The 22,982-nt window shown below is 37.3% G+C and overlaps 1 protein-coding gene across 1 annotated transcript; it reads right to left on the bottom strand.

Moving 5' to 3' along the window:
- Positions 1 to 1,414: 1,414 nt before the first annotated feature.
- Positions 1,415 to 22,882, bottom strand: LOC101611922 (prolactin-like). Its single transcript, XM_045136358.1, has 6 exons — positions 22,762 to 22,882; positions 22,587 to 22,661; positions 5,582 to 5,781; positions 3,467 to 3,574; positions 2,406 to 2,585; positions 1,415 to 1,606 (listed from the first exon to the last, which is right to left on the bottom strand). Exons 1-6 carry the CDS (start codon positions 22,880 to 22,882, stop codon positions 1,415 to 1,417), a joined length of 876 nt encoding a protein of 291 aa, XP_044992293.1.
- Between the last annotated feature and the right edge of the window lie 100 nt (positions 22,883 to 22,982).

Below are 22,982 nucleotides of genomic sequence, written 5' to 3'. Positions count from 1 at the left end.
TTCAGTTAAGTGTTAGAGGAAATTGCTAACAGGAATCAAAAGAAGGACATTAGTCATTCTTCATGTGATTGTCAGACTTTCTGCTCTATTCTGGATCTGATGGCAAAGAGAGGAGGACTGTGGGAAGCCCAGCAAGGGGTCAGGAAGGAGTGGTCTGGTGTCCTCACCACACTGCTTGGCATGATCACACCTTTGAGATCCCTGCTTGCCAGATGGAAACATACTGAGTGTCTTTTCTCTACAAATGAGGACACAGGGTAGAAGGACAAGTACCAGAGGTTGTGGAGGATACATGGAGAGGCAGAACTGTGCAGGGGTGTGAGGATCAGGACAGAGATTCTCCTGATAAAGACAATATGCCTGAGTTATCCTCATGGTAGGAATTTTAGACAATCACTAGTGTGTTGTAGGAGAGGAGCCTGCCACTTGAAGGAAATTCAAGTTGAGGCCACATGAACCATAACTCTTTGACATCACCTCATAAGTCATTCTCTTTAATCCTCCATCTCATTTGACAAGCTCAAAGATAGGGTAATCCAGAAACAGAGGGGAAGAAACCATTATGAATTGTTCATTTCTCCAGGCACAGTGGTGCATGCCTTTAATCCCAGTACTTGGGAGGCAGGGGTAGGAGGATCAACATGAGTTCAAGCCACCCTGAGATTATAGAGATTACAGAGTGAATTCCAGGTCTGCCTGGACAAGACTGAAACTCTACCTTGAAAAAATAGAAAAAAAAATTCATTTCTCCTATTAACTTCCATATCACTTGAGCCTTTCAGGGATCTGGGGAGGGTATTAAATAATTACAATATAAGGTGAAGTTGAAACTAGACTGAAGAAGACTTGATAGACCCCTAGTGAGGAGAATACATGGAATGTGTCTAAGATGATTCTAAGGAGAACATTTGATACTAGAGAAATCTAGAACTTTTCCCTATTTAAATCCTAGGATTTTCATGGTTCTTTGAAACCTTCATAAAACTTCAGGATAGTGGGAGCTGTCTAAGACTTGTATTGTTGTCATCACACTGAGAAAACTGGCTCATAGACAATACCTTGAAATGAGATATTAATGGCCTTCCTAGGATAGGTGGACTAATTCTTAGTACTGTCACTCAGGAGTGAATCACTTGAGCCACATTAATTTATTGTGATTCTAAACTCAGTCATACATTGTTTTATGTTCAAGCTAGGCTTTTCATTTATGAAAAGTTTGTTAAAAACATCTTCATGCATTTGATATATCTATTAATAAATAAATAATGAAAAAATAGAATTTTATACATTGATTATTCTAAAAAGTCAGTTTTTATTATTAAAAAGAGGCCTAGTACAGACGCATGCTAATTAAAAGAAGCTGTGAAAGCAGGTATCACCAGGACCATCCAGGCCTGATAGAACATATGTGGGATTAGCAGTTATTTTTATGGACAAGTCTGCATCTTAGAAGCTTGACATAAAAGGTAACCTTATTTGAATCTGTGTGCAGACAGCGCAATAGGCTATAAAAAGCAAAAATGCGATAGTCTTCATTGGCCACCTGCAAGGATGCCAGTCTTGACAAGACAGGGTACTCCCCATTTTCCAAAGCTCCAGGGTGAACCTAATTAACAAAACAAAACTCAGTCATGTATTCTTTCTGCATTATTAATGTTACTATTATTATCTATTGGTCTTTATTTCTTCTAAATACTGAATTAAAATTTAAGGAAAGGTAGTACTTTAAGACTTCAAACAAAGCAATAAATTTTCCTCTTTCTTGGCCAGAGTAACATAAACATCTTACCTAGATAGAAGACCTATAAATGTATCTCGTTACATTAAATTGAACCAAATGAACCATGTTCTAATGGGAATAGCTAGAAACAGAGCTAGGAAGTTACTGTCTGAGCACAGACTGGAGTTTAGTCAAGGAAAGATGGAGAGGGGGTGCTACTTCTATCATGAAAGAACTTTCACATGTCCTCAGTATTGGCCCTGATGCAATCATAGAACATCATTGATTTCTTAGAATACTACATCCCTTTCCTTGCTTTGGACAATGTCCACTCTTCATATGATGTATGCAAAGCCTAAGACTATGATGACTGCACTTGGAACTTCAAGATGCAAATATACAGGGATGATTATAACATCCTCTGAAGTAATCAGGAGTATTTTATTCCAGCCAGGAAAGATACTGTCCAAATTACCATGATAAAAAGCTGCTTTCTATTGAGATACCTGGAGTGCTGAGTTAACTGTCTTTAGAGGAGTGTTGAGCTGCAGTGGTGGGTCTGTGTACAGGTTTTGATGCTAAAGTTTCTTTTTCGCAATGATAGATATTTCAAATTTCAATTCTTCTTACAAGGTTATTGCTTTCTTGAACAGGAAAATTGAAGAAATATAAGCAGCCTGCTCACCTTTCTGAGTATAATTATAATGTTCTCCAGAAGGCTTGTGATTTTTTCATCAATATACCTGATTTTTGTTAGGATACTTTCAGGGTCTTCTTTCATGCCACTCATTTCATTCACTAGATGTTGCAAACAGTGATTCCAGGAGCGTAAAATACTGATAATTCTTTTCAGAAGGTCTTCAGACTGAACAAATGTGAGTGAACATCACATTAAAGTTAGTGCTACAATGAATGATTATTTGCATGTCATATGTAATGTAGTAATTTTGTCTTTTGTTTTCAAAACATTGTAGAAGTATACCAGTGTCAACAGAGTGCTTGTGAATGTTCTAGCAATGTAAGAGTTCTTATCATATACCAAAAACCAACTCTTCATTCACTTCTGCTTGTGTTTATTTCAACAATATTCATATGCATAACTGACATACAGAATGCTAGTCCTACCAATAAAATAATGAGGGAAAAATTAGCAACAAGTACAAATTTGAGCTAGCAAGATAGGTGAACCTTCTTATCAAACAGTGACTACAGCTGAACCCTCTGTATAACTTGTCTAGAATACTGACAAGACCTGTAAGATGTACTGACTCAGAGAGAGGCAGCAGAGTGAAGGAGGAAGAAACCAGCAAGAAAAGAAGCAGGTGTAGACCCAAGAGAATCTAGACATCAAGGGGAAATAGTGTGGTAATCAGGAATGTGAAATGCTCTCAAGGGAATAACCATCAGTAGTGTAAAACAAATAGAAGTATATTTATACCCATGAATGAAAAGTTCTTCGTGGAAGCCCACTTTAGTTCATTTTCCTCCAGAGTGACTTGTACAATCCCAGGGCAAAGCTGTGGCCAATACTGAGACTCAAAAACCATTTGTGGATCTGCCATAGTGTTACTTAGCATGAATAATTGACTTCATTAGCTCTGCAAGGGGATTGTTCTTTGATTCTTATTACTGCTTTTTTGTCTGCAAGATTGGTTACAAACCTATCTAGTGCTTGTGACAACCCATAGTCCATGCAGCTAGAGCACTGCTCCAGCTAACTGGAGAAGTCCAGGGTTGAAGACTTACTTCCATCTGGTACACCTGCTCCATGGTTTTTGGAACAGTGAAGGAGGTTTTGTGGCAAATCATGGGCACCTTGTTCAGGAAATCCTCTCCTGAGGCATACTTTTGATGCTGAAATTGTGACAAAATTCAGTTAGTTGGAGTTCATGACCTGAGTAAATTAATCCTGACAAGAGTATTAGTGCTTGTTACATGTGTAGTTTTATGAATGAACACTGCATAAAAAGTTAATTAACAATTAAGGAATTAAGGAAGGGATGCTTTTACTTTTCCCCTTAGATCTATAATCTCACTGTTTTCATCCAATTGCAAAGCCTCTTCACCTCATTAGCATTTTCTCCTTTTAACAGCTTTCCTTAAAGTTACCAATTGCAAAGCAAACCCAGCAATATAAAACTCCAAATACTTTTCAGGGTCCTCTTTCTGTAGTGCTTGAGCCTGTACAAATGTGTAAGTACAGGGTTTATTTATTTATATTTTACTAATTTTATTAATTTTTTTTTGGTTTGTCGAGGTAGGGTCTCACTCTGGTCTAGGCTGACCTGGAATTCACTATGTAATCTCAGGGTGGCCTCAAACTCTCAGCGATCCTCCTACCTCTGCCTCCTGAGTACTGGGATTAAAGGCATGCAACACCACACCCAGCATGTTTTTAAGATCATATTTGCATTGGTACAAAATTATGCTTCCTTTAAGTAGCCACTATAAAACTATAGCTTTTTTTTTAGTTACACTGAATCATTATATGTCAACCATACTATGTTTATCATAAATTAAAAATGTAACTTGGCTAACAGTTAGTTGATGTTAGTCATAGAACAATATAATATGTTAATAAATATGCAATAAAAATTAAAAGTACAAAAATATTTATCTTTTCCCAAATAGTAATAATTTAATTGCTTAAATATTTTATTAATGAATAAATTTATTATTTAAAATATTTAAAATTAGGTGTCAGAAAATTTGTAAACATTTAAAAGATTGCTAAGAGGATAAAACTGTTGAAACACATGTAGTTAAAACTGGAGAATTAAAGAAACATCAGTTGAGTAAAAGGAAGAATACAAATTTATGTAAGCACTGAGCTTGTTCATTCATGAACTGAAGCCCTTAGCTATCCTGGTTCCCTTGACTGACTTAGAAGATAATTTGTAGCTTTCAGAGAACCATCATAAGATAGAAACAGTGGTTTCCAATTGTAACTACCCAATCATTTTTGTAATTATGAACTCATGCTCCTAACTTTTTTGCTCCATGATTCTTACTTTTGTTTGTTTCTGAAAAACTGTTTTTTCTATTCCCATAATGACATTCTTTCAGTTTTTTTTTTTCTCTTTCTCTCTCTCTGTCTCTGTCTCTGGTGTGGTGTGATATGGTATGAGAGTGAGGTATACGGATGTATACAGAGATGTGAACACCCCTGTATATCTCTATGCATAAGCCAGAGAACACCAGATATCCTAACACTAATCTATGCTATTTCTTTGAAACAGAATTACTTCCTAAACCCACAGTTATAGGTCTTGCTAGCACCCACAATTTTCCAGGCTCTATCCCCAAGGCCTGGGCTTACTTCATGTCCCTGCATCACCTACCGGTTTACATGGATGCTGGGGACCTGAATACAGGATGAATCAAGCCTAGTCAGTGTGCTTTCATGCTCATGGCAAGCATTTCTACCTGCTGAGCCATCTTGTCAGCCCCTCACTTATTTTCTTTTCAGTTCATACCACACAATGCAATGTGATTTTCATTACTGGCTATATGAACTACAGTAAGTAAAGAACATCAGTGGAAAACAGCTCTCAAAAATCAGAAGAGGGAAACAGCTATCATTCCACTGTAGTTTTGATTCAAATGTAAATTAAGACAAAAATTAAAAATAAATTATAAGAGCAAATGCTTAAAAACCATTGCATTCTTTGCAAACAGGGAAATTTCAGGAAATTGTCCCATTTTCTTATTATACTTCTTATCAATTGATGTTTCCTTTTATCTAGGAAAAATATCATTTCAAAATAGGTTGAGAATTCTTTCTCAACTAAGCTCCTGTGCATCACAATCATTGGCATATGCACACTTTGAGAAGAAATGAGAAGGAGGTGAGGTACTTACAAAGGCATCTAATGCATCTGAAGAGACGATATTGATGTAGTCAGATAACTTGCTTGCATTTTCAAACAGGTTCCCAAGTGTCATCTGGCAGTGCCCATTGCATACATGTGCAGCGTTTGAGTTTTCCCACAATAGCAGATTTGACATCAGTAGCAGGAGAAGTGACCCTGCTACAAGGACAGAAATCACCTGGGACTTATCTATTCATGTGAGGCTACAAGAACCACACTGATACAAATGCTTTAATCTATCTGCAGGGTCCTCCACTGCAGAAGATGGTATGTGGATTTATGTGGGCTGGAGGAATAAACATTTCCCAGTGTAAAGTAGTATTCAAATAATTTTATTTGCACAGATTCATAGTTTGAGAAGTGGGTGACTTCATACATGTTTGCTCTGTTTGCTAAAGTGATTATGCATTTTGTTAGCATTGGGATCCTCAATTGATCCTATTCAAGGATACTGAAGTTTTTCTTTTCATAAATTAGTTTAAAGCCATTGAATTTTTACTGATTTCAGTGGAAAGATAATTATCAGTTTTTAATTTTAAACACAATATCTTATATTTGTACTTTGAACCTGATGTACCAGGTAAAGTACAGAAACCTCTTTACTTTATCTTCATTCGTAATGAATATAAATGTAATAAACACTATGACAAAGTTTAAGAATAAAAAATTAACACTCGAATATCAGTAGCATTTTTGTATAACAAAGTACAACAAACTCAGAATGAAATTTGTAAGAGTCCAATTTACAATAGTCACAAAGTATCTAAATACCTTTGAAAAACCATAACTAAAAGTTGAAAAAAAGATGCAGGCACAGAAAGATTGAAAGCTCTCCCATGCTCATGGATTAGAGCAATCAATACTGTGAAATTTTCCTCAATACCAAAATCAATCTACAGCTTAAGTCCATTGTAAAATTTCAATAATATTATTCGCACTGAAATGGCAAAACAACATTAAAATTTGCATGGGCACATTACAAAAAACAAGATAACTAAGAAAATGCTGAGTTTAAAAAAATGCTGGTCAGGTGTGGTGGTGCATGCCTTTAATCCCAGCACTTGGGAGACAGAGGTAGGAGGATTGCCATGAGTTTGAGGCCACCCTGAGACTCCATAGTGAATTCCAGGTCAGCCTGGGCTAGAGCGAGACCCTACCTCAACAAGCCAAACAACAAAAAAAATGTTGGACATATCACCATAACTGATTTCAAGGTATACTACAGAGTCATACTCATGCAAACAGCATGAACTGGCAAAAATAGGCACATAGGCCAGTAGAATATAATAGACTATCCAGGGATAAATCCAATTAACTATAGCTAAATTTTGACAATGTGCACACCTTGGAGAAAGCTCACATGAATGGTGTTAAGGAAACTGGTTATCTACTTATTGAAAAACAAAACAATGTTCTGGTCTTTCTCCTTGTACAAAAATCAGCTCCACTGGTTTCGAGGGCTTCAGTGTAAGATTGCTATCTAAAGGAGTAGGAGTATAATCCCATATGCAGGCATAGGAAAGGATTTTCTAAACATGACTCCAGTTGCCCAGGAAACAAGGCAACAATCAACTAATGAGACCTCATCAAAGGAAAAAGCTCCTGTACAGAAAGAGAACTATTGACTTGTCAGAAGAAAACCTGCACAATGGGAAGTAATCTTTGATACTATACATGTGACTACATCTTGAATATATAAACAACTCAAAAATATAAACATAAAGAAAATGAATAACCTAATCAAAAATTGGAGTATGTAAATGAATTGAGTTTGCACAGGAAGAAATACAAGGAGTTATTAGTTTTTTTTAAAAGCACTCAACATACCTAACTATCAGAGAAATGCAAATTAAAACTACTTTGTATTCAATCTTATTCTGGACAGAATGGCTAGGTCAGGAAAATAAAGGAAAATTAGTGCTGGTGATGAGTGACATGGTGAAAGGCCAAGTCCTTATTCAATGTTGGTGGGAGTGTAAATTGATGTAGCCAATGTAGAAATCAGTGTGTTTTACTTAAAAGCTTCAATTAGATCTACCATAGGATTCGGGTATTCCACTCTTGCTCCTTTATCCCAACAACTTTACAATTTACTACAGAGTTACATGCTCACCCATGTTTATTGCTGCTCTATTCACAATGGCTTGGAAATGGAATCAGCCTAGATGCTCATCAACTGAGGAAAGAATCATAAAGATGTGGAACACATACATAATGGAGTTTTATTCAACTATAAAAACAAATGCAATGAAATTTGCAGGGCAATGCATGATTCTGGAAGAGATGATGCTATGTGTAGTAACCTAGACTTAGACAAACAAGCAGCCTTATCTCCATATGCTGATCCCAGCCTCACCACTTCCTTAGAAGATTTAGACCATTTTTGGTGTTTGGGATAGTGGAAATCATAAGTTACATTGTAGCAACACTGATATGACCTACACTACGTAATAAGTGAAGCAATCCAGTTTCTGCTGTCTGGGGTAGTGGAAATCATCAATTACATAGTAGCAAGGATATAAAAGATACAGATTTGTGCACATGTGAGAGGGTGACCACTTTGTGTAGTGACTGTTCTTTAGGAAGTTGGACCGCTATATTATGTGTTCTGATAACTGATTATAGTCCTAAAAAAAGCCTTGTGAAAATTTCCTGCCCAGTGTAACAGCAGAGTAACATAAAATAAAATTACATTTTATAAAACCACTTACTATGGCTTTGTAATAATTACATACCCATATTTTAAGAAAACAGATGAATTTGCTACTTATTGAAGTTTATTGATACTTCCCTTTTATGTATAATTTAGTAGTGATACCCATACTTCTGCATTGTGGTACACTTGTCTGAGGATGCCTGGAAATGTGTAAAACTGGATTATATTTCTTAGCGTTATCATAAGTAGATACACAGGTCATCTCTTCCTCAGATATAAATGATAATCTGGTACACGTCATGGAATAAAGTGGACATTTTAAAACTAAAAAAAAAATAATATAAAAGAAAGGTACTTCCTTGTTTTATTTTTCTACTTTTCCTGCTCTGTATAAAACACACCATTAAAATGTGGGGTGATGAGATGCACAGGCACAGATTTTTATAATGTCTATATTTTACCTCCACTTAGAGGAGCATTGATAAGGGATTTTTACAGGACTATGGTTGATTCAAAAGCAGCTACGTTCAAGAAAAGTCCCACCTCAACATGGGTCTATGACTCAGAAAAGCTACTTCAGTAGTGTCTGCTTCAGTTAACTTTCTCCATCCTACATACACATCATACCCAGGGACATTTAGAAGGGCAGGTGTACTCTGAAATATGTAAGAGCTGACACTTTGCATTTTTTCAGGAGGAAAACTAAGGGTAGCTAAGGGTAGATAGACTAGTTGGGAGCATGGATGGCAGTCTGCTGAATTCTCAGATATTAATTACAGTTAGAGGCAGTGCTTAAAACAGCCATGTCTATGATGGAAGGTTTTGGTTTGGCTGAACAATCTTGCTGTAGGAATGGGGTAATACATGGGGTAATATTTGCTGTTAGCACCTAAACATAAAGATAGATTTATATTTTCCAAAGATTAGTGTTGTGATAGCAATCATCTGTCAATCATTTTTCTAGAGAATTTCTTTCCATATCTATCAACTTTACAAATCTTCATTTTTTAATCCACTACATTACTTTTATTTCATACCTGTCAGGTTGTTAACTGGGATATCTCCCATTGTTTACCAATCTCAGAATCTCAGGAAAATCCAAGACACCTGCTAAAAAGACAGCTTGGCCAAATATGAATAGTAGTACTTAAGGACTGTCTATGAAGAGGCTAGGAGACGAGAATACACAGAAGCATTACTGAATACACTAATAAGTGAAAAGTAGAGACTCACATGTGTAGACTAGCACATTTTAGCCTGCTTGAAAGTTTCCCTGGCTTAGAGGCAGCCTAGCATTTTGCCATGCAGTAACCCGGCCCGGGAGTGGCCAGCCTTCATAACCACCTTATGTTCTTCATACTGTGAATGAGCTGATGAAGAGTAATCTCATTCTGGAATTCTACTAATGTGGCTGAGAGTGACTTAATATGATACTAAAAGATGGTGCCTATTGTCATATTTTCAAACAAATAATATCGTTTGCCACAATTTTTTTTAATTTTTTTTGTTCATTTTTTATTTATTTATTTGAGAACGACAGACACAGAGAGAAAGGCAGACACACAGAGAGAGACAGGATGGGCACGCCTAGCTTCCAGCCACTGCAAACGAACTCCAGACGCGTGCGCCCCCTTGTGCATCTGGCTAACATGGGTCCTGGGGAACCGAGCCTCGAACCTTCCTTAGGCTTCACAGGCAAGCACTTAACCGCTAAGCCATCTCTCCAGCCCTGCCACAAATTTTAATAGAAAGATTTCAACAATTGTGATTTATTTTCCATTTAATAATGATAAATTGACAAATTAGGTTTTAGATATTGTTATTTATGAAGAATCAATTTGTAGTTTTTAGGAGAAGATTCATTGCCTTTAAGACATACATTGAAAAGTTATAAAATTTTAAAAAGTTTTAAAGGGGTGGATAATGAAGGATCACCTCAGATGTAAACTGGAATGGTTGGGTTTAGCAGCCATTTTCTTTAAAAATGAGGAACTTCAGGATCCTGATACTATCATAATATCATCTCAATCTCAGTGAAGGCAATGAAACATGGCATATAAAGGCAGAAGGCAACATTCGTGTGGGCTGCTTGCCAGTATGCCAGTTCCTGAAGAGACAGGGTAGTTCTCACTTCCTCATATTTAAGGAGAAACTACCCAGCAAATTGATAGTCACTTTTTGGTATTTTATAATTAATAAGTTTGGTTAATATTCCTTCTATTTTATTGAAGGAGTTTTATTTTATCAAAATTTGGTAGAAAAAATGGATAATGGCAAGATTTTTATGTATCAAGGCTAGGATGACAAAAAAAAAATTAGCTACCCAAAATCTTGAAGGAGGTCAGAAATATATGTTTTCAGTCATGCAGTTGATATCAGATGAAGCACACTCTAACAGCAGTATAGACAGAGAACCAGGAAATTGATAATTGACCATAAACATGGGTTTGAACAAGGGCCTATAGAGAACCTAGTGTCAAATTTGTGACTTGGGAAACTTTTATATGTCCTCAGTAATTTTCCCAATGTATCCTTATCCATTATTGATTTTGTTAGTACTCCTTTTCTTCCTTTCAACCAAATGTATTCTCCATATAATGTATGTACCCAACACTTTCAACATGATGGAGTCTGAACTTGAAGATGCTGATAGACCAGGTGTGAATGTGATAAGACCTGCTAAAGTGGCAGGATATACCATTCAGCCCAGGAAAGGTGTCATCCAAATTGCTGTGAAGAACAGCTGCTTGCTTTTGAGATCCCTTGGGTGTGAACTACTGAGTGACAAGAAAAGACCTTAGAGAAGGTTGGAGCTAATAGTCAACTTTTAATGGAGAGGCTATCTGCAAGGTTAGACCTTGAGTTTCACTGTGGCAAAGGGAGTTATCACACAGTTGATTTCTCATTACAGAGCTCACAGAGACTGCTCACATTGCTAAGTATCATTTTGACATCTCTGAAGTACTGTGATATATTTTCCTTAATATCTCTGACATCATGTGCTTTAAAATCCCATCCATTTCAATCAATACATGTTCAAATATACTGCTCAAATTACCACTCATCATTTTCAGAATGGCTTGAAGATAAGCAACCATAATGGAACATCACCACATTTTAAAATAAATATAAAAATACCAGTTTAGTAACACTTGATAAGTAGGGAAATAATCCTAGCTGATATTACCGACAATCCCAGGGCAAGGGGAGTAACTAAAGTAGGGAATTGAACAATTGACAGATCAGCCTGGGCTTTCATAATCACCATCCAAGTACATGGATCAGATGGCTTGAAAAGAATAAATTCTTTCCCTCTCTATCTATTATCAGCAATTTGGGGATACAGAATGCTCACCCTGAGGACTTCATACCACTCTTGTAACATGGTACATAAATGGGTTATGCTTCTGAATGTGCTTCTGCATGGCAGGGACAATATCTGCAGTCCTTGATTCTGTTTTGCAGATGTTACCAATAATGTAATGAACAGTAGCTTGTTCTGATGACATCATAATAGAGGTCCCAGGAATTTCATTTGAATGTAATTTCTCTGCTCTGTGTATTACTCACCTTCAAAATGTTTGAAAGCTCAGTGTGGGAATCATTATCAATTTACTTTCTATCTGATTGAAAAACAGTTTTCTTACATAATAATATATGCTCTCAAGAGGAAATAAAGATCATATAAGTACCAAATTAAAAACACAATTCAATTTTAGAGACATTAGCCTGAAAAAGTGTCTAATATAAATTTGTAAATCTCAACAATGGAAAGATGGCTCACTGGTTAAGTACACTTTCTGAGCCAGCATGAGGGCTTGAGGGGGCTGAGACCACTTTAGTTTGAATATCAGAGAACTGAGATACACAGCTAGTTAAGGCCACACATATCTGTAACACCACTCCCATGGGAATTTGATGCCAGAGAATCACTAATACACATGTATGGCAAACTCCAGAGTCAGTAAGAAACTTTGTCACAAGAAAGATACAGATTGGGGCTGGAGAGATGGCTTAGCAGTTAAGCGCTTGCCTGTGAAGCCTAAGGACCCCAGTTCGAGGCTTGATTCTCCAGGACCCATGTTAGCCAGATGCACAAGGGGGCACACGCGTCTGGAGTTTGTTTGCAGTGGCTGGAAGCCCTGGCGCGCCCATTCTCTCTCTCTCTCTCTCTCTGTCACTCTCAAATAAATAAAAATGAGAAAAAATATATTAAAAAAAAAGAAAGATACAGATTCATGAGTGATGGAGGAAAAGACCTGATGACTACCATAGAGGTACCATGTGTGGCATGGCATGAACACATACTCCTGTATATACCACACACACCACATATAAAACATGTAAATAAATCATGTGTTTGAGAAACCTAAAAACAGAATATTTGATGAATGCAATTGAATATGTCTGACAAAAACTATGAAAAATCCCTAAGTTTATATACCCAAATAACTAAGTATATTGCAACTAATTATACAATATGCATGGTAACTAAATAATCCTTTTACTGAAAAATTAACATTGTTGTCAGATAATACATATTAAGACATTTAACTTAAATTTATTTTATGCATGATACTTTCCCATTTATCATCTAATGGATTTTTCAATCAAAACTAGTTCTCACAGCTCATGATTTGGATTTTCTTTACATAAAATCAATTTCTTGTGTATTGCTAATTCATTTTATAGCAAATATTACCAATAAAATAAAGGCAAATAATAGCAAAGTACTTTCATTTGAAATGCTGTTTGGTCCAAACCAAATTGTCCAAGCAGTATAAAACACACATCTGCTAAAACTGTCAATTTTGGAATCGTAAATTTCATTAGATTTTATTCAAGTAAAATATCTCATAGAAAAGACCAGGGATTTAAAGTATCTTGTACTATTCTATCAGTAATGTGTCAAATTGGCCCCCAGAGAACCTTGAGGGAAAATTCCATTCTAATGACTCAACTTTATAAGGTTTGGTTTTTTTGAACTGGAACATCCCTTCTTTTTAAAGATATTTTGTTTATTTATTAGAGAGAGAGAGAGAGAGAGAGAGAGAGAGAGAGAGAGAGAGACAAATAGAGAGAAGGAATTGGCATGCTAGGGCCTTTAACCACTGCAAACAAACTGCAGACACATCTGCCATATTGTGCACCTGGCTTTCATGGGTACTGGGGAATCAAACCAGAGTCCTTAGGCTTTACAGACAACCACATTAACCATTAAACCATCTCTGAAGCCTGGAACATCCCCTCTTCTGGTGTTGTGCATTGGAGGTTTTGTAGACATATACTTGGTTTCTATGCAAATCACATCAGGATACTCCACACTTTTATCCCAGCACAATAAAAATTACACAAAATCATTCTTGAATTTTCTACATGAATCCTTGAAAATTAAATTTCCATTCTTTGAGAATCCTTGCTCTAAGATTCATTAATTTGTGTAGTTGTTCTAAAGACCAATGATATAAATTCTCTCAGCCCTGTGTCTAACACTGCTAACCTGTCTTGGTGATAACACACACACACAGAGACACACATACACACAATGACAATTCACCCCAAACAGAGCACAGATGACACCAAAGGAAGTATTCTATTGAAACTCAGCATGCAGCAATAATGCATAGATTGAGCCTACTTAGAGGAACACAGGTTGGGAGTTACTTACAGGATGGTGACTGAGGCAAAGACTGCTTCATCTCCAAGAAGTCAAAATCCCCCCCCCCCCCACGGCTGAGATGCTGATCCAAGGAAGATGTGACTGATGGTAGTTCATCCCTTAAATACTCTAATGCACTAACCCCAAGGCCACAAACTGCTGCAGACACTAAGAAGAAATGTCTTCAATGACTTGTGAAAGTCTCATGACTCTCCACCTTCAGGGCTTGTTAACAGCCTCATTTCCTCATGCTGTATCTGCATTGTTTTGCTTATTTCACTGCCATTACTAGAGAAGATCAATGATCTCTTCTCATAAAACAGCCAAAGGACAATTGCTATTTCCTAACATATAACACTTTTTCTCAGGCATGTCCAGTTTTCAGTCATCTCTACAATGCTGTCTGTCCTATGCCAGAATAATACTTGCATTTGGTTTTTATTCTGTGTGTTGGAAACCATACCCTAGCATATTAATCGTTCTCAGCAGTTTAACCTTGATTAGTCTCTGTCAGTATTCATTGAAACACTGAGAAGTATTTTCCTCTATATACCACACAAATTAAAACAGTAATGAATTAGAACAGAAACAGATGTTTAGAAGTCAGTTTGACAGACATATCACACCTACTTAATCAACAGCAAAAGCCTTCCTACAGGACCCTAGCATATCCTTACACACATGTTCAGCCAGGCCTTCTGTTCCAAACATGACATCTGTCCTGTAGAACAGGCTTTCAATTCAATGAGAAACTTCTTTGCTACTCCCATAACAGTTGTGCCACTATTAGACTAGTGTTATATCTTGCTTGTCTTAGTGCTGAATTGATAACCTTGACACATTTCACCCTGGTTCAAACAGTGTTGTGTGTCATGAGAACTAGACAGCACAGCGTGTTGCCTAGCTCATTCTCACCTTAATTTGTCCATATCTTTCAAGGAAAGCAAGTACTGTCTCTCACCTTTCAGTTCTTCTGTGTCTTCAAATCAGTAGCAACAGATTCTGTTGTAGAGGACCATCAGGGATTACCTGCCTAGCAGTGTATTAGAAGCTAAGCATTCAGACAGTTAGATGTTTCAGTCAAGTTATGCTTCTTCCCATCATGTCTGTTATCTGCTGAAAATTCTTAACAGCTCTATACTGTCATTCTAGATGGTATCCCAAATCTATAAGACACTAGATGTTGGCATTATATTTTGTAACTAATTATCAACGGTTGTTAGGCCTCTGAAGGCTCATATTGCCCACTCCAGCTTCTACTCATCTTAAGTTAATACAGAAAGTCATTGTTTAAGGAAATTTTGAAAGGTAAAATTTTGCTAGTAAAGCATCACACATCTTTTTCAAATATTGGTTACGACAGATAAGTGGGAGGCAATTAGTAATATAATACTATATCCCCACTTTCCACTAGCAATGTTGCTTCCTCATCCTGGAGCACTTATGTAGAGCAGGGAGCTGGCTAGGTAAGGGAAGGGTCAATGCGGAACACAGCTGATGTTTGTCTGCCACACTGTGCTGCTGCAGCTGACTATCTTGGACCTTTCTGTCTTTCTATTAGCCAAACCCATCAAATGAAAGTACCAAGGACTTCATGAACAATGTCCAACCACAAAAGCTATCATTCCTCACCCTCACACACCCAACACACACAGGCTCAAAAGTGATGTCATACCCTCAGGCCAGACCCTCTAACTCTGGGAATAATCATGTGCCCTAGCAGGACATCTGTCCCTATCATAGTCTGTTTACATGGAAAAATATACAGCGTGTAATACCTGTGGTAGGATAATTGTCCTCTTCTTTTCACTTTTATGGCCCCATATTTATCTCCATCTACCAAGACTCACGACCTTGATGCATTTGCAACTGCCATGAGTTAATATTCACTTGGCTTCAGCAGTCACGAAATCAGAAGCATTTTACATATTAGTAGCACATCAGCTAATAATCCACAATTTAACATTAGGTCTCCAGTCAGCTGGCATGGCCCTCACCAGCAGGCCACATTGCTCATCTTGTTAAGAAATTATTCGGTAATTCCCTCCTCAGCGAATGTTCTTTCCTCCTTACCTTATCAACACCATGTGAATTTGGAAGTGTGTTGTTTAGTTTGTCCAGTTATAGAAGGTTTTTGTTCTGTATTTTGTTTGATTTCTGCTTTTATTTCATTCTAGTTAGAGTACAGATTCTGTAAGATATCACAACTTTTCTTTCTGTTTTGTGCACATTGCTTTGTGGTTGAGGATATTGAATATGCTGGTGACTTTGCTAAGAACACATAGGTGGAGTATAGTTTGCTCTTCTCTTCTGTGTGTGATTTACATCATCTTTGGTTCAGATTTTCTCTATCATTGCTCACTTACCACCCAGAAGTTCTATCATTTTCTGAGAGGGTCTATTGACTTCAAAATTACTGTTAAAGGCACATTTATCACTCTCGTTCGTACATTTTGCATCCTTTGTTTTATGTGCATGTTTTTAGATTGTGTCTTCCTATTGATTGGCTGTTTATATTTACATGTGTTTCTGCTCCTCTCATCTCTGATAATTTCATGTTGAAGTCTATCAGATATTAAAATGGCTCATTTATGTTATCTTTTCTTCTTAATTTTGATTTTTTTATTTAGCTTACAAAATACAGAATTTCATTATTACATTTTAGTCTCTATAACTTGCTTTTTAAAAATTTATTTATTTATTTATTTATTTACTTATTTGAGAGGGAGAAAGAAGGAGAGAGAGAGAGAGATTGAGAGAGAGAATGGGCATGACAGGGTCTCCAGCCACTGTAAACAAACTCTAGATGCATGTGCCTCCTTGTGTATCTAGCTTATGTGGGTCCTGGATAGTCGAACCAGGATCCTTTGGTTTTGCAGGTAAATGCTGTAACTGCTAAGGTATCTCTCCAGCCCCCTTTAAGTTGCTTTTATTTGCCACCTCTGAAATATTTCTTATGTCTATCTGGTTCCCTACATTTCCTCCATATCCCCACTTTTGCTTTTATAATGCTCATATACATGTGTATATACCTGTATATGCACAGTTAAATTCAATTTGGCATGATCTCATGTATTTTCCTTTCTTATTCTTCCTTTTCAACTCCTCTTGGTTCTCTTCTTCCTTCCTCATAGTATCTCTTCTAATTTCACATAGTATACATTTATACTTATACATATTCCTATTCAAGTCAAGATTTGCAAAAAATAACATTCTATTTTTTCTCATTCTGAATTTACTCATTTTGTGAACATGTTAATTTCAAATTCCATGCATTTTTTTGGCCAATGACATAATTTCCTTATTTACATCTAAAATAAAACTCTGTTGCATGTATAACTCATTTTCATTTTCTTTTCTTTTTTTTAATTTATTTATTGGAGAGCGACAGACACAGAGAGAAAGACAGACAGAGGGAAAGAGAGAGAATGGGCACGCCAGGGTTTCCAGCCTCTGCAAACGAACTCCAGACGCGTGTGCCCCCTGGTGCATCTGGCTAACGTGGGACCTGGGGAACCGAGCCTCGAACCGGGGTCCTTAGGCTTCACAGGCAAGCGCTTAACCGCTAAGCCATATCTCCAGCCCACTCATTTTCTTATTTCATTGGTTGATGGACATTTCTGCTGTGTCCATGTCCTTGTATGAGGGTCAGTGCAGCCGAAAACATGGAATGGTCAAGTATCTCTGTTGATTCCTTCAGATATATACCCAGGGTTGTACAACTGTATTTTATGGCAGGTCTATGGCACTTTTAAGGATTCTCTATAAAGAGTCTTTAGTGACTCTTCTATTTTACATATCCACTAGAATAACATAAGGAATTATGTCAATTTTCCTAAATATGTGGATGCAGTCTTTGTGACTCAGTATATGGTCTATTTTAGAAAATGTTCCATGGGCTGCTGAGAAGAATGTGTAGTCTGTGGATTTGGGATGGAAAGTTCTGTAGATGTCCATTAGTTCTAAGTGCTCTATGGTTTTGTTGAGCTCTCTTACTTCCCTGTTGAGTTTTTGTTTGGATGATCTGTTTATTACTGATAATGGTGTATTGATGTCCCAAGCTATGATGGTGTTGGTGGTTATTTCTGTTTTATTGTCAAGTAGGTTTTGTTTTATGAACTGTGGTGCCCCTGTGTTTGTGCATTCAGATTTATGATTGTAACATCCTCCTGATGGATTGTTCCCTTGATGTGTAGGAAATAGCCTTCTTTGTCTTTTTTTTTTATTACATTTGGTTTGAAGTCTATTTTATCTGATATTAATATAGATACAACTGCTTGTTTCTTGTTCCCATTTGCCTGGAATATTGTCCTCCACCCCTTTACCCTGAGGAGGTGTCTGTCTTTAGTGGTGTGGTGGGTTTCTTGATGGCAATAGATTGAGGGGTCTAATTTTTTTGATCCATCCTGTTAGCTTGTGTCTCTTGATGGGTGAATTAAGGCCACTAATATTTAGGATAATGACTGTGAGATTTGATTTGATTCCTGCCACATTGTGGTGGTATATGTGTGTTGGTGTTCTCATGGGCTTTGAATTTTTTTGTGCCTACTCTGGGTTTGGTTGTTGTGATCTGCTTCTTGTAAGCATTTGAGTTTGGTTATTTGTTTCTTCTTTGTGGAGAATTTCCTGAAATACTCTCTGTAGGTTTTTTTTTTTTGTGTTCATATAATTGTAAAGCTGAGTTTTGTCATGGAAAGTTTTTCTTTCACCATCTATTATGAGAGATACTTTTGGCAGGTAGAGTAGTTTGGGTTGGAATTCATAAATTCTTAGACTTTGGAGAGTTTCACTCCAGACCCTTATAGCTTTCAGGGTTTCCATTGAGAAGTCTGAAGTAATTCTGATGGGGTTACCTTTGAAAGTGGTGCTCTATTTTTCCCTAGCTGCTTTTAGGATTTTCTCTTTGGTGTCAATGTTTAAAGTCTTACTGATAATATGTCTTGGAGAGTTTCTCCTTTGGTCGAGTCTGTTTGGAGTTCTGTTGGCTTCTTGTATCTTGATGGGCCTTTCTTTTAAGAGACTGGGGAAGTTTCTACAATTATTTTGTTAAATAAGTTCTCCATGCCTTTGGTCTGAAATTCTCCTTCCAGTATTCCAGTGATTCTGATATTATGTGTATCCCACAATTCCCTCATGTTCTGTTCAGAGGAACTTTTGAACTTACTGAAGTTTTTGAACTCTCAAACTGTTTCTTCCATCTTGTCTTCCAGATCAGAGTTTCTATCCTCCACTTCGCTGACTCTGTTCTTGAGGGCCTCTAGAGAGTTTTGGGCTTGTTCAATTAAGTTTGAATTTTTTACTACTTTTCTATGTATCATTTCCATTGCACTGTCAAGCTCCCTTTTCATATCATTTTCTGATTTTCTTGATGATTCTTGGAATTCATCCCTGCATTTCTTTATGTCTTCATTTAGTATGGCCAGCTGATTTTTAAGGTCCTCTTTTTTTTCACTTTCCCTCAATCTGTTACCTCTCTTTGAACTCCTTCCAATGTCTTATCAATTTATTCTTTACACTTGAAACTACCTCTAATCTCATAGTGTTGGGCCTCCATAAGCCATCAAGGAAGATCTGTCTGGTCACTTGGAAACAATTTGGAAAGAAGTTGTCATAATGCAGCCCAAAATACTGATTATAATCACTTCCTTTGCACTAAGTATTGCCTCAATTAATCGGATGTGCAGGGGGTGAAACTAAAATGATCCTGGAAAATGATATGAGTAGATACTGGACATTACCTCCTGACCAACATCAGGTGAACAACAGCAGTATGATACTGTGCCAAAGACTGGCAAAGGGAGGCTAGCTATAACACTCATGATCTCACCCTAAAAATATATCATCTCCAGGAGACTCTGATTCCCAAATTGCCTCCAGCTGGGGACCTAGCACTCAAAACACAAGTCAATGGGGGACATCTAAATCAAACTGTCCTGGTTCCCATAAGCTAATAACCATACATTATTGCCAGACCCTGCTGGCTGAAAGGGTTTGAGCCTGATGGGGAGTGAGGATTAAGGAAAGACAGAGGAAAGAGTGAAAGCATGGACTCCAGTCCAGGGCTGAAGCAAGGCCTCAAGCCAGGACTGAAGACATGATTTATTTCACAGCATTCCTTTTTATATCTTTTTACAAACAGTTTTTCCATGGACAAAGATTTTATAAGCTTTCAAAGTTCCTATCAAAAAACCTTCCTGTTACAGAGTTTTTGCATTTCAATCATTTCTCAGTACAAAGGACCAGCCAAATGGCTGAAGATACCTAATTTTGCTTACAGGTAGGCTGTTATGGTTATGCTAATATCTTGCTGCCAGCCGGCTTCCTGACACTGAAGAAACACAATCTTACTTGCAGGAAGGCTGCTATAGTTTTGCTAATGTCCTGCGGCCAGAAGCCCAGGGCTATGGATACAAGTCCAGCCAAAATGGCTCCTGACACATTATATAAAATGCAGTGCATCCAGTACAATTTTAAAAGTCCCCATAATTTTTGTCAATCCAAATGCTGTTCAAACATACCCCATAATCCAAGGTCAGGTTTCTAACAGTAATATCCCCACTCCTCTGGTACCAGTTTTATTGTTGTAGTCAACTTCTCTTTGATGGCAAAAAGCAACAAGCCAAAAGCAGCTTGTGGGAGGAAAGGTGTTATTTTAGTTATAGACATGAGGGTAAGCTCCATGATGGCAAGGGAAAATGATGGCATGGGCAGAAGGTGGACATCACTTCCTGGTCAACATCAGATGGCAAACAGGAGCAGGAGAGTTTGTCAAACACTGGCAAGGAGAAGATAGCTATATAGCACCAATAAGCCTGCCCCAAGAATACATCACCTCCAGGAGGCTCCAATTATTCGAACTGTCAACAGCTGGGGTCCTAGCACTCAAAATACTTAAGTTTATTGGGGACACCCATTTCAAATCACTACACTAAGGTTGATTTAGATATTAAAATATTACTAACCTCATCTCTAAATGTTCCAAGCCTCTCAGTATATCATCACCACTTGGGGGGAAAATATTCAAACATGATCCTGGGTAGATGATTTTATATTTAGTCCCCCAAAATTGTCAACTTAAGTATTTTTGTTTTTTTATTTATATTATTACTCTTTCTTGGTATGTTTAAGCATGATCTATATTTTTTCACACCAACATCTTATGGTTTCCCTAATGAATTCCTTTTAATATATTTTAATTACTCTGTTAGTTCCTTTTATTGTAGTTTCATATTTTTGTGTCTTTAGATATAGATTTTGATTGTTGATTTCAGAACTCTTTTCAGATCTTTGTAGTTCTATAGATGTCTCTTTAATTATTGCCTTTGTTGTTTGACACATATTTTCATAGTGTATATTAAAATGTGTGTTACTCTTTTGTATATTTTTACCTCTTTTGAGATTTTCTTTGTTTCTCTGGGGGTTTTTCCAGTGTATTTCTTAGTTTAAATTTCATTTAGTGGTACATATAGTTGACACCTTAAGTGTTGAGCATTTCCTGTACTTCACAGAATGTTCCATATTGATCTCCTAATTCAGGAAGAATGTTGTTGGTGTTTTATTGGGGATTGCATTGTCTCTGTGGATCATATTTATTGATACATCTTACACAATACTAATTCTCTCATTCTATGAGCTTGAGAGGTCTCCCATATTCTTGGGCCATTTCCAAATATTTCTGATCATGTTTATATATTCTTGGTTGTTCACTGAAAAATTCTATTGATTTTTCTCTCTTGATGTCTTTTTACTTTCTGAAAGTATTAGTGGGATGTACTACCCCTTTGGACAGTTTTATCTTCTTTTAAGCAGAGTATTAGCATTGTCAACAGCACATGGAATCAATTGACTTCTTCCTTACACATTTGAGTCACATCTACATCTTTCCTTGCTTATACTCCAGGTATAATTTCAAGAGCTGTACAGCATAAGACTGACATGAGTAGATACCTTTATCTAATTCCTGATTATTGATAAAGTGCTTTAGTTTATAATAATCTCATAACACAGATGGAACAGAAAACATATTTGGTATTGCTTTCTAGAGCTCTGTGTTTTATAGCCTTCATTATGTTGAGGTATGTTATCAGTGTCCTAGTTTCCTCAAGGATTTTATTACAAAGAGATATTTAATTTGTCAGAGGCTTATTCCACACATATAGAGATGATGATGATGTGATTTAGTTCTGTGAATATCTTATAAGTATATTACATCTTGATTAATGTAGGTTGAATAAGTCTTTTAAAATAATTTTATTGAAATTTTAATAGGTGAATATATTGAAAATTGTTCATTTTCTTGTCTGCTTGTAATTTTTGTCTCTCTCCTCTGCCCTCCTTACTATGGAGTCATGAATGCACCAGTTGATTACTGTGGGGAAGAGAATGTTTCACAATATGTTTTCCCTTCATCTTGCTCTTACGTTCTTTCTTCTCCTACTTCCACAATGCTACCTGACCCTTGGAGGAAACAATAGAAGTCTCCCTCAGTGATTCACTCTTATCAGGCTCTGATTTATGGTTTTAATTAAAGTTTTGAGTCTCCTCTGTGTCTATAACCATCTCCCTTCAGAAGGCTCTTTGTCTAGCAGTTGCAGCAGCACTCTTACTTAATCTGCTGTTTCCTCTTTCATATTTCCTGGGTCTTGGCAGGTATGATAACTGGTATATGGTGATTGGCACCTCGCTTTCTCTTTTTATGCAGTATTTGCTGCATTCTAAAGTAAGCTTTTCGAAGATGGCAACCGCCTAGCTGCACTATAGACAACAAGGAAAAAAAAGGCAAATATTCAAGGAAAATTAGAAACTTTTTGCAACAGGCAGGGCACAGATTGGAGTAAAAGAGGAAAGCACACACCCCCGCGACCCACAACCACCCACACCGCCTGCCGCGACCCACCGCGACCCACCGCATCAGGAGCGCACCAAGCCCCACGCCCCCCAGCGGCCCAGCGAGCCCCACAACCCCTGCGCACCATGCACGCGCAGCCCCCGCCCATCCCGCCCGCGTGCCCCACGCTCCCTATCCACATGTGGCAGGCACGCCCTGAGCTCCCCACGGCATCTCGCACCCTAGGA

The sequence above is a fragment of the Jaculus jaculus genome, chromosome 17, assembly GCF_020740685.1.
Source record: "Jaculus jaculus isolate mJacJac1 chromosome 17, mJacJac1.mat.Y.cur, whole genome shotgun sequence".
Taxonomy (NCBI): domain Eukaryota; kingdom Metazoa; phylum Chordata; class Mammalia; order Rodentia; family Dipodidae; genus Jaculus; species Jaculus jaculus.
Note: the sequence above shows the minus strand (reverse complement) of the source record. Positions and strands in the feature narration are given on the sequence as shown.

Excerpts from the sequence above, each read along its gene's own strand:
- LOC101611922 (XM_045136358.1), bottom strand. The coding sequence starts at position 22,882 with ATGGTGCGCAGGGGTTGTGGGGCTCGCTGGGCCGCTGGGGGGCGTGGG. Across the intron at positions 5,782-22,586 it reads GCATAAAAAGAGAAAGCGAG|ATAAGTCCCAGGTGATTTCT; the intron begins GTGCCAATCACC and ends TCACATGAATAG. Across the intron at positions 2,586-3,466 it reads AGCAGGTGTACCAGATGGAA|TCTGAAGACCTTCTGAAAAG; the intron begins GTAAGTCTTCAA and ends ACATTTGTTCAG.